This window comes from Pinus tabuliformis, chromosome 2_2, assembly GCF_031772625.1.
Source record: "Pinus tabuliformis cultivar Carrire ecotype Pingquan chromosome 2_2, CPIR1, whole genome shotgun sequence".
NCBI classification, from domain to species: Eukaryota; Viridiplantae; Streptophyta; class Pinopsida; order Pinales; family Pinaceae; genus Pinus; species Pinus tabuliformis.
This window is the reverse complement of record NC_142300.1, coordinates 994974976-994990754: the sequence shown is the minus strand read 5'-3', so window position 1 is coordinate 994990754 and position 15779 is coordinate 994974976. Positions and strand designations below refer to the sequence as shown.

The following is a 15779-nucleotide window of genomic DNA, read 5'->3' as shown; positions in this document are numbered from 1 at the left end:
ACTTCTAATATGAATTTAAAAAAATATTAAATGCTAGATCTTAGACTTTTGTGATATTTTTTACTTCACATTACAAAGTTACCACTTCTAATATAAATTTAAAAAACATTAAATACTAGATTTTAGACTTTTGTGATTCATTTTCAAATAAACAATAAATTACAACCAAAAACATCCCACTAACAAATAACCCAATAATTCACATAATATTAAAACACCTGGAAACAAAGCCTTGCACCACAGAGTTGAACAACTCACACAATATTTATAATCTTAAACCATAGAAAACACAAACATGTGCAAGGCAGACTTGGACATATCTGTATTATTTAGGATTCACAGACGTAGACATGTCTGTATTTTATTTAGGATTCACAGACTTGGACATGTCCGTATTTTATTTAGGATACCATATATTTACTTAGGAAGCAATTCCATGGCATCCTGTGCGAGGGATAGAATGGGGACGGTGTGCCTGCTCAACCCCTTACTGCCCGAGAAGGCGCTGTAGTATTCCCAGTCCGACGTCGTCTCCATCACTCCTTCCAAGGCCTTCTCTAAATCATTCACCAATTCTGGTCTCTGCTCTAACGCACCTTTGTCCCTCTTCAAAACAGCTATCAGGACAGGACCTCGATGCTGTACATCCTGACATTGGGAACCATCTTCGATGGATATGGGTGACTCTCAAAAACCTTCACCAGTTTCAACAACATCAATTCTCGGAACTCATGAGTGAAATCCCATTTGGTCATAAACCGTGAGCCAATCCTATGGCTGCTTCCTGGTACTCGCATGAATGTTTCTCCCTCAATCCTATGGCCACCCGCTTATGCTTATGGTTGCATGAATGTTCTTTCCTCACAAACTTCAGAATCTGATCACAACACATCACAAAGAAGTTATGGCCACCCGCTTATGCTTATGGTTGCATGAATGTTCTTTCCTCACAAACTTCAGAATCTGATCACAACACATCACAAAGAAGTTAAGTTAGCTTAGATTTATTTTAAATACTGATTTAATATAAATGTAGAGAAATTCAATTTATAGTATAATTTTTTTTTATCAAATTATATTATTTAAATATTTTAAAATTTGTATTTTAATCTACATAAACGAAATTTTAACTTTGATAAAAAAATAGATACCTTTATTCATCACATCAACATCTAAGCTGAAAGATAAATAACCTTATTCATCACATCAGTATCTAAGCTAGGCTGTAGAATAAGCCTGTGTACTCAATGATTAAATGAAATTATTTTCAGATCATACTGCAAAGCAAGACTTTAATTTTCAAAAGAAAGGCTGAGATTTGAATACAATCTTCTACCTGCTCTGCCAGTACCGTGATTTCAGCCGGTTTAACGTAATTTGCATTTGCGTATTGAAGCAGATTTCGAAGAATTCTGGCTGCATGAATACCCTTAACGGCGTCGTTCAGCATGGAGATGAGGCTTGCCATTCCATGGCATGGTGTGCGAGGGATAGAATGGGGATGGTGTGCCTGCTCAACCCCTTACTGCCCGAGAAGGCGCTGTAGTATTCCCAGTCCGACGTCGTCTCCATCACTCCTTCCAAGGCCCTCTCTAAATCACTCACCAATTCTGGTCTCTTCTCTAATGCACCTTTGTCCCTCTTCAAAACAACTATCAGGACCTCGATGCTGTACCTCCTCACATTCGGAACTATCTTCGATGGATATGGGTGACTCTCAAAAACCTTCACCAGTTTCAACAACATCAATTCTCGGAAATCATGAGTGAAATCCCATTTGGTCATAAACCGTGCAGCCAATCCTATGGCTGCTTCCTGGTACTCGCATGAATGTTTCTCATTCTCATGCGATCCTATGGCCACCCGCTTATGGATGCATGAATGTTCTTCTTTCACAAACCTGAGAAGCTGATCACAACACATCACAAGAAGTTAAATTAGTTTAAAATAAGTTTAATATTAATTTAGAGAGATCCAATTTCATGAATTTAAAAATTAAATTTTTAAACATTAAAATTGACATTAGCAAATAAACACCCTACACATTATAAAATCTCAACTTTAATAACCAATAGAGACCATACACATCATACTAGACTCTAAATGTGAAATTGTTTTCAGATCACATCATACTAGACTCTAAATGAAATTATTTTCAGATCATACTGCAAAGACGAAAGGCTGAGATTTGAATACAATCTTCTACCTTCTCTTCCAGTGCAGTGATTTCAGTCGGTTTGACGTAATTTGCATCTGCGTATTCAAGCAGATTTCGAAGAATTCTTGCTGCATGAATACCCTTAACGGCGTTGTCCAGCATGGAGATGAGGCTTGCCATTACATCATTACCCTTAATGCTCATCATTTTTTTACAGTTAGGCTCCGACTCCAGCGAAAGAAAACCCAGGGCTTCTCCTGCCGTCTTGACAAGTTTCTTCTTTTCATCATTATTATTAATTCTCTCCATGAAAAACAAAGAGAAGAGCTTACGAAGAATTCCGCCGGTACGGCCAATGCTGTCACGGCCCTTTTGTTCCTGAGCAAGATTTGTTAACGTCTCGATCACCAGGATTCGCAGATCATCTCTCTTTGTGCACTGAAGAACGTTTCTGAGATTGCTTATGGCGAAGACAATCCTCAAGATCCTTTTCCTTAGGTCCTTCCCGGTCGAACCTGTAGTGCTTGCCAGAGTTTTCACGATCTGCAGAGCGAGCTTTTCCACCTCGTTTGCGAAGGGGATCTTCTTATCCCTCTCGATCTCCAGTTGGAAGGCGTTGGGTTCGAATTGGAGGTCGCTGGGTTCTAAGTCTGTGAGTGAGATAATTTTAGGAATTAGCCCTCTGCTGCTGTTGATTTTATGGCGGTTGGAGCGCTCTTCTGCCAGCTTTTTCACTATGGTCAGCCCCAGCGAAACAAAGCCTCCTTCATTTGAGTCGTTTGAGTACAGCAGAGTGGCTACGGATTCCATCAACCCAGTAATGGCCGTCACCCGAACGCAAAGCCGCGTGTTCTCCACCAATTTGGAGATGACCTCTGCAGCCGCTTTTCGAATCTCCTTCTCGTCCACGTTCTTGAAATTCAGCATGTCGATTAGCCTCTCCACCACATCTTTCGTGGTTCCGATTGCCCTCAAAGTTCTTTCTGCAAATTGCTCATTTCTCGCAAGCGCGGACAATACTCGAGCACCTGTCAGCTGCCCGTCCGCGCTGCTGGACTGAAGCAACTCCACGCTGTAGGACACAAATTCCATCTTCGGAGCGTCGAAAATGTTACCTTTGACGCACCGCGAATATGTATCATACAGAAAACGTCTGACAGTGTGGAGCTCAGGCTTGTCGAAGTTGAAGCCATAAGCATTGTTCACCTCCTCCAGCAATTTCTTCGCACTGATCTTCCAGTAGGTCTTCTCCAACAGAAACAGAAACGCTTCGGCCAGAGACAGGGCGTACACAATTATGACAGCCGATTTCAGATTCATGATATCCTTACCCATTGAACCTACGATGTAGTTATGCCTTAGTAGCCGATAGAGAGACAAACCCACGATTGTCGAAGCGGACAACAATTGCAGGCAGTAGAGAAAACTGACCATTGACATTGAACTTCTCTTCTGAGAATCATCATCAGCAGAATCTTCTTCACTGTTTTCTGAGCTCCAGCATCTGAAGGTCTTACTTGAGATGGAGTAGCAGGTATTATAGAAGCCGCTACCTACCCGTCTAGCTTGCTCGCTGAGAGTTTCCATGGATTTTAGCGTGTTCTCCTGGTGCCACACCACCTCTTGGCCTCGGCTGAAGATCCGAACACCTTCTGTGAACAATATTATAGTGACGCACCAGAAGTCCACGGATTTTAAATTTCCGGCAAATCCTCCGAGGACGACGGCGGTGGCCCAGAGGAAGGCCAACTTTCCGAGCCCGCTGGCTACCTTCTCCAGAGAGGCAAGCTTAAACGCAAACAAAGTTATTTTATTCTCTGGGAATGCCATTTTGTCTCTGGGCATGAGTGTTTCTGTAACAGGTACAATCCTATGACCGGCTGTGGGATTCTCCATGATATCGCGAAACACAGGACAGGGATGTTGTCAGAGCAGGGGATAGGAGGGAGGAATTTGTGCTAATATTTATGCCGTAGTCTAACCCGACTGTGCCGTAGCCTAACGCGACTGTTTTTTGCCCTCAAAATTATGGAAATTTCGGCATTATAAATTCAGGTAACAACGGTCAAATTTTGGGTATCCAGAAGCTTTAAGCCAACGTTCCAATATTTATTGATGCCCTGAAAGAACCAAAAAACCACCTCAATGCCTTGCTCCTGAGTTGTAAAGAGAGAACTGCTGTTATGTAAAGCCCGCGGAGAAGCACGCAATTACAGAGCTGACGGAAAGAAATTGCAAGGCAATGGCAAAGAAGTTTAGGATGGTGTCAGGCAACGGATTCGATGGCAAGGAAGGGAAGGACTCAGGAGATTTCTCGAGTGGACCAGACGATACGTGTCACCTCTGTGTGGCGCTGTGGCGCTTCCGTGCAGCTGCTGCTCCCGACAGGTAGAAGGGGACGGGCGGCTTGGAGCGCTCTCTCTTTGCCCTCCATGTGAACGCGACAGCCTGGGAAGGACTCGGGAGATTTCTCGAGTGGACCAGACGATACGTGTCACCTCTGTGTGGCGCTTCCGTTCAGCTGCTGCTCCCGACAGGTAGAAGGGGACGGGCGGCTTGGAGCGCTGTCTCTTTGCCCTCCATGTGAACGCGACAGTTTTATTCTTATTCTTATTCTTATTCTTATTCTTTTTCTTTTTCTTTTTTTTTTAATTTGACAATTTAAAAAAATATTATACAATTAGACTAAGTCACCATCTCTTTCTTTTATAGGTTCTTTTGTCATCTTGTGTCTATTTCATATAAATAGAAATAAGTTGTAAAAAATGCTTATTCATTATCTTTCTTCGCATTTATTCTTTTTCTTTTTCTTTTTCTTTCTCCCTCTCTTTCTCTTTCTCTTTTCTCTTTTTTTTTTTTTTTTTTTTTTAATTTGACAATTTAAAAAAATATTATACAATTAGACTACCCCACCATCTCTTTCCTTTATAGGTTCTCTTGTCATCTTGTGTCTATTTCATATAAATCAAAATAAGTTGTAAAAAATGCTTATTCATTATCTTTCTTCGCATCAATTCATGCATTTTATAGTTTTATTATGGTTCCAATATATATGTACAAAATTAAATAATAATAATAATATAACTTTACTTCTTTTAAAATGATTTTTTTCTAAATTAAATTGAAATTTATTAAAAATTATAATTTTACTTAATTAACAAAATTGTTAACTATAAAATATTATATTTAAAAAATTACCTTATTTTAACTTTTTACTTCATCCTAAAATTTGAAAGAAGTATATCTTATCTATTATTTAAACAAAAATATCTTATCTATTAACTAAAAAGTAAAAGAAAATCAAACAAATTAAATTTATCCATTTATTAAGTCACATTTTAAAAAATAGATTATATTCATTTCAAAACTTAAATGACATTTAAAATTCTAACCAAAAAAAATTAAAATAAAATTATATAAATTAATTATAATTAAAATTAAGTGTTAGAATTTTAGGATTAGTTAGAATTAATTTTAATTTAATTTAATTGTAAAGCATGTAAGATAAGATGAATTAGAATTAGAAATAGAATTAATTATGCCTTTTTCTTTGTTTGAAATGGTAAATGCAACGTTCTCACATTTTGTCCATTGGGATTAGTGGTATATTGCTCTAGGTTGTCATCCAGTTGTTTCTATGTTGGAAAGAGGTAAAGATACATGAAACTTCCATGGCTAGTTTATTGAGCCCCGAGGGCGCATGTTGTGTAAGTTAATATGCATAGATCTTTATGGGTAAGTATTTTATACAAAATATTTTATCATGTGATCCTTGTTCATTGTGATTATGAATAATTTGTACAATATCATTAGGGATATATAATGTTTATCATGAAATGATATTTTTTAAATTATGGAATGATGTTTTAAGAGCTTTTAAAAGAATCAATCATTATTAAAATTAATGGAAACTTAATTTTTTTGGTTAAAATTTGACAATTTAAAAAAAATATTATACAATTAGACTACCCCACCATCTTTTTCCTTTATAGGTTCTCTTATCATCTTGTGGCTATTTCATATAAATCCAAATAAGCTATACAAAATGCTTATTCATCATCTTTCTTTGCATCAAGTCATGCATTTTATAGTTTTATGATGGTTCCAATTAATATGTACAAATTAAATAATAATAATATAAATTTATTTCTTTTTAAATGATTTATTTCTAAATTAAATTAAAATTTTATTAAAAATTATAATTTCTTTTAATTAACAAAATTGTTAACTATAAAATATTATATTTTAAAAATCACCTTATTTTAATTTTTTACTTCATTCTAGAATTTGAGAGAAGTATATCTTATCTGTTATTTAAACAAAAATATCTTATTTGTTAACTAAAAAGTGAAAGAAAATCAAACAAATTAAATTTATCCATTTATTAAGCCACATTTAAAAATATAAATTATATTGATTTCAAAACTTAAATGACATTTAAAATTCTAACAAAAAAACATTAAAATAAAATTACATAAATTAATTATAATTAAAATTAAGGGTTAGAATTTTAGGATTAGTTAGAATTAATTTTAATTTAATTTAATTGTAAGCATGTAAGATAAGATCAATTAGAATTAGAAATACAATTAATTATGCCTTTTTCTTTGTTCGAAATGGTAAATGCGTTCTCACGTTTTGTCCATTGGGATTAGTGGTATATTGCTCTAGGTTGTCATTCAGTTGTTTCTATGTTGGAAAGAGGTAAAGATACATGAAACTTCCATGGCTCGTTTATTGAGGCCCGAGGGTGCATGTTGTGTAAGTTAATAACTTAACATTATAATCAATTTCTTGTTAATCTCCTCCACCAACGAATTCCTTGAGCCAAAAATAATCCAGCTAGTATATATAATATCCACTAAGGGAATGTACCACATAGGTTTGAGTTTCTTTGGCTTAAGTGCTAGTATAGGGGTAATGAATCTAGAAAAATTGTTGCAGACTTCACCTAACCTTATCCCTTTAAAACTTGTGCCATTTTGCTAGGGTGGATCACAATGACAATGGAACCCTGGTGGAGGGTTTATGCTTAGACCTTGCTAGTTGAAAATTCTTTGTTGCAAGATTGAAGTCCTCTATCTTGGACTTTTCTTACTTTAAGGTGACTGCTAACTTTGTTGCTACCTTCTTAGGTTCTACTGTTAGCACTATGTTGGTTTCTGGATCTTCTTTTTTTGGAACTTGTTATGTGGGAACTCCTCTTGCCATATTTGCTTCATCTTATGTCCTTTTCTTCTCTTTATTCTCTTTTACTTTAGTCCTATTGTTGCTTCTTTATTAGGCTTTACTTAGTCTTATATAGTTCATTCCTCAGACCTTGGTTTTCTACTCTTGCCTTTCTAAGGTATCTGTTGTTACTTTCATGGTTATTTACCGGACTCTACTTTCTTTGGTACCTTCTTGTGCTTTCCTTGGAAATTCCTTTGGTTTCCTATTCCATGATGCCTTTTGTTGGGAAAGTGTCATTTTTACCCACTTTCTCTTCCATTCTTAGTATCACTATGTTGCCTTACTATCTTAGTAGTGTTATTTTTCTTGTCATCTCTTTCTTTAACTTCCACTGTAATCTTAAATTGTTTTTTGGCTTCCTTCCAATGATATCCTTGGTTGGCAGATTCTTCGTCCATACAAATCTAAACAACTTCTATTGATTGTTACCTATTGTGAAATTATGATGGTAGTGGACCCTTTGCTTCTGTTGTCTTGCTTTTATGAATTTGGTGCATGTTCGCTTCATGTTGTTCAAGTACTTTGGCTATCCTTTATTTGGATTGCCCTTGTCATATGCTTTAATGGTTATTGTCGGTTCCTACTACCAGCTTCCCTTGTCTTTGCCTGTGATAGGAGCACCCTTACCAGGTTCTTTTCTATTGTTGACGATTTTGTTACTTCTATTTGGCTAATTGGAATTGTTCTATTGTTGACAATTGTGTTACTTCTATTTGGCTAATTGGAATTGCAATAATCATACATAGAATTGACAATTGTTGTTGGAATACATTTGTCTTTTGGGCTAGTGTCGAATTTCTCCACTGACCTTTATGCTTTTGCATAGGAACAAAAGGAGTGTAGTGATAGATATTTTGAATAATCTAGTACAAAAATATCATTCGTCTTTGTTAGGTTTTTTTATTTGTCTTTGTTCTTGCTCTCTTTCTTGATGTTGTTTTATGTAAGCATTGAGATTAGTACATTGGGAATACACACTTTGTTCTTGTACTCTTAAATTTTTTCAAGTATAGATTCCTTGTACATGTGATAACCACTACCTCATTGTAGAAGGATGCTACACTTAACCATAAGCTTCTTGTTGCACTTTATATTTTTGCAACAAAGGTTATCCCTGAGCTAAGGCTATGAATTGACCACAGGGGATTCGCTGGCGAAGCAATATCATAATACATGGGTTCATATTGGGGGATATATATTCAGTAAAAAATGACATAATATATTGAGCATATAATAGGGGGTAAAGGGTTTTTATATTAGCAAGTATAAAAAATGGAGCTCAAAGTTAATGAAAAATATAAAGGGGGATAAAAAATGTTAATGAAAAAATGGATACCTACAATATCTAGTGAAACTAGGGGTTTTTTAAATTGGGAAGATGTATTGGGTACATACTGGTAGGGGGTTAGATAATTTTAATTTTAGGGGTATTTTCCAATATGTAGTCAAATTAAGGGTATTATTTAATATGCCACAAAAACACGTGCTATGTCATAGATTCATTGAGTGAAGCCCCCGTGGAATTGACAAGGATGAATTTACTCATGGATAGATTTGGAACTCTTCACACAACTTTGACATTGACACTCTTCACTATTTTCCCTTGGAATTTCTTGATGATGTTGAATCCATTTACATATTGAAAAATGCGTTTCAAATAAATATATTGAAAAAAACCCGTTGAATTATAGAAATAAAATGCCCAGAAAACCCAAAAAGTATAATAGTTAGTCAATTCCTTATGAATGCATTTCTAGAATAAAAAATGATGAATTTTCATTGATTATGTTTTTATATGAAAAATATTACGCAAGGTAAAAGTAAATATTAAAATTCATGTGAAGAGTAATTTAAAAATAAAATCGTCATAAAAATAAATCCTTGATGGGTAGGGGGACCTGTCAAATTTAACCCTTGGCCTAGCCCACCACAACTTCCTCAAAAACTCGCATTTCTTCTCCAACAGGAGTACCCGTCTTCCCTAGGTAGATTAGAAATTTTTCTTCGGTTGTGCATGTCTTGCATATGCAATTTTTTAAAACGTGCCATTTAGTGAATTTTTTATTTGATCCATGTTTTCTCTATATTGCTTATTTTGTTCATTAATTTCAAACAACGGTAGGTATTGTTGAATTGAGGCTTCTGTGATCCATATCAAGTTTAAGAGAAAATACTAATATAATACTATTAGTATTGATAACTATTGATTTAATAATTATTGAAATTATTTAACTTTAACTTATTTTAATTTTTAATTAAATTGCTCTCCTTTCCATTGGTCCTGTCCTGCTAGCCATTTCCAAGTCAAATATAGCCGTTAGCTAGTCAATTTAACCGTTGCTTGGTCAAATATAACCGTTGGAGGTCCTGCTCTAACTATTTAACATGCAGCCTAGATCTGATTCTTCAACTTGTCCTGATGATGAACCACACTCGTTGGTTCGAAACGCGTCGAAAAATGTAATATCATGTGATTTACGCCAAAGAATTTTCTCATAAACTGTAGTTATGTTTTACAAGGTGATGAACAAGAACAAATAAAATTGCTTGCTAAGGATGGCGACATCTACAACAAGCTCGTGTGTTCTTTGGCTCCAAAAATATTTGGACACGAGGATGTAAAAAAATCCCTGCTTTTGCTTCTTGTTGGTGCCCCAACTAGAAAACGCAAGGATGGAATGAAGGTATATTTACTAAAGAGTTCTTACAGAGAAACTTGATTACCCCATTGGTGACTATCTCATAAAAATGCCTTGCTATTCTTGCTTATCTGGTCTTTGGAGTTTGTCTACAAAGGAAAATCTATATGTATTTCTCACATTTCTATTTTACTTGCAAATAAGATGTGTTTTGCATGTCTGTTTGATGGGAGATCCTGGAGTTGCAAAGAGTTAGTTGTTGAAACACATGATTAGTTCGGAACCTCGAGGATTTGCAGTGGTGTTGATTTGACAACTATTTTTCAAAGGGATCCAGTCACCTAAAGAAATGGTCCTCGAAGGTGAGGTCGTGGTATGTTTATGAGCTTTATTCTTTCCAATGTTTAAGTTGTTGGATTATTTGGAGTTGGAAATTGTTTTATTTTAGACTCAATGCATTAGAGGTTTCACCAACATATATCTTTAGGCACCTTCGGAGTAGTGACAAAAATAATGGATCTTGTATGTGATGAATCATGTGCTATGGACAAGATAGACCGTACTGTTAATCATGAAGTGATGGAGCAGCAGACTGTCAACATTGCAAAGGAGGGCATAACAACATCTCTAAATGCATAAATAATTGTTCTAGATGCTGCTACGGCTATTATCATTCAATTTGAAGGTAGATTCATATCAGGAGCTACCATGAATATGAGTTTGTGAATGTCATGAATTCTAGAGATAGATCTCATGGAAATGCATCAACGTAGTGGGACACACGGAAGGTGTCTTGTATAGAAGAAAAGGATTTTATTTTATCAATGTTTTTTATAGAAGAGACATGTAATTGGAATGTTGTGCTTATTGGGGGATTCATTCATATCTTCTTCTTTTTTAAGCTAAAGCATTTTTGTGTCCTTTCTTTCGACTTTGCCTTGTTAAAGTTGTTATGTGCTCTTTAGTTCTGGATCTTGGATAAAAAAGTATGAAGTACATTTTCATTTTTGGAGTTGTAAACCATTAGGATACATTGAAGGATGGAGAAATTTGAAACCTCTTTAAACTCATATGTTGACTTGTACAAAGATCTTAGTGCCCTTAATTTTTCTCCTATTTAGGAACTCGAATTGGTAAAAAACGATTAACATTAGGGGAAATTTGAGGTCTAAAATGGGACTCCTAAGAAAAGAGTACAACAAAAATAAACCTTATAAGAACCAATAGGATTCAAGATGATGATGTCAACCATGGGGGATGATTCACCATTTTTAGAGTAAAAAAGTAAAAAGATTAAAAAATAATAAAATAATAAAACTACTTTTTGAACTCATATTTTCAACTTATCTTCCTAAGGTTTTACTCAAATTTCGAGTGGGATTACTCATTGGATGCAAAATTTAATTCCTCATCTAAGGAGTACCCATATTGCATACTTTTGATGGACCCTGCTACATGAAAAATGAGAAATACATTTTTCATGTATTTCTCATATTTTGTGTAGTAGGGTCTATCGAAAGTATGCAACATGGGTACTCCTTAGACGAGTAATCAAATTTTGCATTCAATGAGTGTTTTCACTCAAAATTTGAGCAAACCCATAGGGAGATAAGTTGAAAATACGAGTTGAAAAACACGTTTGTTTTTCCCTCTAAAGTTTGATAATGTAATCTAATCTTTTTTTTTTTTTTTTTTCTCGGTAAAGATTAAGTCTATTAAAGGAAAGTAATGTACATCAGGAAATTACATTCAGAAGAAGTAGGAGCTCAGGCAGCCGGAAAGGATATGCTATCCACCTCGGCTCCTAGACGAAGAGAGAAGAAGGTAGGGTTGGGCAGGAAGAAACAAGAAGGACCAGGGAGCAAAAGCAAAGCATAGGAATCTACCCAACATGGGCAGAGTCAACTATTCGGCACTTTTTCCCTTTCTTTTTACCAACTTTGACCCATTCAGGAGGGCAATGCTGAGCTGGCAAGGTTTGCAAGCTGAGCTGGGCCGAATGAGAGATTTCCTTATCTGAATCCGATGTAGATGATTCATGAATTCTTTTCTGAGAGAATGGCTGGACGGGCAAATTTTCGGGCATAGCCGAGGGCGGATCCTGAGCCATCTTCACAGTCACTTCCTCCTCATTCTCCTCCTCTTCATCCGTGCTGAAATCAAAATCGTCCATGGGGGGAGGGTCATGCGGCTTCCAGCTTTTGGATTTCTGCTTAGGATTGACTTTCTTTTTTTGGGCTGGCATTGAGGGACAAGAGCTCTGAAGGTGCCCTGTGTGGTGGCAGTTGCGGCAGCGGAAGGTTGTGTTCTCGTAATCCAAGTTCTGGGTCCAGTGGAAGTCTCCAATCTTGAGATTGATCTTGTCCGGGAGACCCTTGCTCATGTCTATTTCTGCACAGATTCTGGCATACGTGTATAGGCCCTTTTCCCCTCTAGACGTGTCTGTGTCTAGAAAGCGGCCTAGAGAGTTACCTATCCCTTGGAATACTGTGAAGTGCCATAGATGTGCTGGGAGATTAGGAAGTCTGACCCAGATTGGGAGCTTGGTAATGATTGCTGTAGATGGATCGAAGTCTGGGAACCATGGGGTGAGGAATAGACCTGCTGAGCCCCAGAACCATGGCCCTTCTTTTAAGGCCTTTTGGTAGTCCTCATCAAAAGCAAACACTGTAATGAAAAAGCCTTTTGAGCATAACAGAACCTGACAGTTGTTGGTCCAGTTTGAGTGAATCCACTGGTAGAGGTCTGCTGTGCGCGGCCATAGCCCATTGAACCTGCATATAATACCGTGCTCTGCATACTTTTGGGTTTGCTCATCCAGCGTTGGATGCCCGATTTTGATTGAGGGGGTTTCCTCCAGTTTGTCCACCAGAAAAGGTTTGGGAGCCTGGACTGGTGGAGCTGTTTTTTCCTGTTTATGTGCATGGACAACCTCTTTATATGAGTATGCCTTGGCTGAGGATGATTGTCCTGCAGCACCCCCTCTCAAACGAAGGGCAATACTAATGGAAGCATTTCTTTTAATGTTGTAAAAAGAAAGAGAGTATGGATCTTCAAGTTGTTTACCTTCGTAGAGAAGTCGCTGAGCTACCGAGGGGATCCCCAGCTTGAGATCCAGTGCGTGCTTGAGGTTCTGCACTAGATCTGTAGATTTCACCCATTGAAGCAGGGTTTTACCGGAGATGAGCTTGATTTGGATCTGAAACGAGACAAAAAAATCAGAGCTCCTCTGTCCTCTGCAGATCTGAGACGAGGGGAGGCAGAAGCTTTGCTGGGTATTCTTTTTCTGAATTTGCCGGAAGGGCATGAGAGAAGAGGATGGGGATATTCCTTTGTCATTGAGACTGTCGATGCATCCCGCGCCATCAGACCTCCATATGGACCGTTCAGATAGATGAGGAGGTAATAAAAAGGATGAGCTGCCTTCCGGAATATAGAACGATTTCCCGTTTGCCGTTATTTGAGGAAAAGTGTGAGAATGATCCACCTGATCATCCTTGGTCTTCATGATTGCAGTCTGAGTGAAGCGAAGGGTTCCAGAAGCAGCCGCAGAGGGCCACAGTCTGGCGACCCCAGATATCCAAACGGAAGCGAGAAAGGAGCGGGAAGTTTTCAAACTAAGATGAAATACCTGCATAACAGTGCTTAAGGGGAAACCCATCGTCCTGTGTCTGAATCGCGCTCCGCAGATAACGTCAGGGCCGAACAGAGGCCATGCGGCGGCCAGAGGAAGGGAGGCGGCATCCAAGAAAATAGGGAACATCGTTCCATCCTGCAGATCATTGCTTAAGGAAAAAACCATTGCCCTGAGGCTGAAACGCACTTCTCCATCCACATCATGGCCATGCAGAGACCAGGCGGCGGCCAGAGGAAAGGAGGCGGTATCCAAGAAGCTAGGGTTCATCGCTCCAGAGCTCATTTTCCCACCAATTTTTAATTGTCGTTATTCTGAGCTCAATCTAATCTTTTTTTATTATTTTCACTATTATTTTATAATTTCCTTAGGAGGTCCATTTTAGACCTCAAAATCCCCTAATGATCTATTTTTACCGTGATTTTGTTTCCTTACTCTTAGATAATAAAAGAAATTACATTACTTGTTTTCAAGTAGTAGTTTTTTTATTTAAGCTTTAACTATATATAGTGTTCTCAACTTTCTTTTCTTGCTTTTATTTCCATAGCTAATTAATAGTTCCTTATATACTCTTCACTTGAAAGGAGACTATGGCTCATGTTTTCTTTCTTGTATTTTAGTTTACATTGTATGCTACTTTTGTGCTGGAACTTTAATTTTGAGTTTTGTTTTATACTATTTTGTTCATTATCGTAGGGGTCGATATGATCTACGAAGAACACCTACAGAGAATATCAAACTTCCTTCAACATTTCTTTCTCGTTTTGACTTGTTGTGGATGATACTTGATAAAGTTAATATGGATAGTGATCTAGAAATCGAAAAACACGTGTTATACATGCATCAAAAGTGTGAGCCACCAACTTTAGGCTTTACTCCTCTCGAGTCTTCTATCCTCAGGTGAGTTGTTGTCACCTCTTCTTTATATATTGATGCTCGAACTGTTGTACTCTAATGCTGAGTAGTTTTTAATCTTGTGATGGTTAATATTTTCTAGGGCTCATATAACAGTGACAAGAAGGGTATCACCTTCTATGCCTAAAGACCTTACCAAATATATTTCTAGTGCTTATTCTTCCATGAGACAAGAAAAAGCACAAAGTGATGCACCACATTCTTACACCACTGCTAGAACACTTCTAAGCATTTTTTGCATCTCAATGGTAATTTATCTATTCCTTTGTTGAATTACCTAGTGTTATGTGTGAATTCTAGGAGAAGTGACTTTTCAAGTTCTCATCTTTTCAATACTAGAGTGCATTTGTGACTAAGAAACATAATTAATCCAAATTTGGCATTTTAATTCCAGAAACCCGTTTATTGTCAAAAGCTTATGTCTGTTTATTTTGTCTAGATTTATTGTTCACAGGCCCTAAGTTGACTTAGATTCTTAGAAACAGTGGCTCAAAGTGATGTAGATGAAGCCCTCAGGCTTATGCAAATGTCAAATTTCTCCTTATATGCTGACAAAAGAAAGAAAATTGGTCTGGATGCCATATCTGACATCTATTCAATCATAAGGGATGAAGCTTCAAGAATGAATACTATGGATGTATGTTATGCTAATGCCCTGAACTGGATTTCTTGAAAGGTACTCTCCATAGACTGTATAGAGCATGATAAATATCATTAGTTCAAATTTCCTAATCAAGGTTTGTTTAAATGCATCTAATTGGGTCTCTTGCATGCAGACTTACACTGAAGCTCAACTAAAGGAGTGATGGGAAGAGTATGCAACATTGAATGTGTGGCAAATTGATCCCAATACATTTGATACTCATTCTATTTATGCCTAAAATGTCCAACAATCGAATAATGGATCATATAGCTATAAAGTAAATATCCTCATTGTTCAACTCTTTTAGCAAAGAGAGTTTTGTTTTTTAGATATCCTTTAACTGATATGAAATTGAAAGATGAGTTTCCTCTTGGAAAACTCATGAGGTTAGACGTGTCAATAATTCTATTATGAATAGTGATTGCATGTGGACTTCCATGAACAAGACACTGGGAAAATAGCCAAGAGTTCTATTATGAAGTGTCATTATATGTACTTATGTAAAAAATACGTGTTTCTAGATAAACTCTATATGGTTTCTATTGTACACGGTTTCCT

At 36.8% G+C, this 15779-nt stretch overlaps 1 protein-coding gene and 1 pseudogene across 1 annotated transcript; one reads left to right on the top strand and one right to left on the bottom strand.

Moving 5' to 3' along the window:
- Positions 1–417: 417 nt before the first annotated feature.
- Positions 418–4054, bottom strand: LOC149196677 (uncharacterized). The gene is made up of 5 exons (XM_089408383.1): positions 2491–4054; positions 2207–2415; positions 1527–1908; positions 1337–1416; positions 418–648 (listed from the first exon to the last, which is right to left on the bottom strand). The coding sequence occupies exons 1-5, from the start codon at positions 4052–4054 to the stop codon at positions 418–420; spliced, it is 2466 nt and encodes an 821-aa protein (XP_089264509.1).
- A 346-nt stretch (positions 4055–4400) lies between these two features.
- Positions 4401–15459, top strand: LOC149196676 (DNA replication licensing factor MCM7-like; annotated as a pseudogene).
- Positions 15460–15779: the final 320 nt, after the last annotated feature.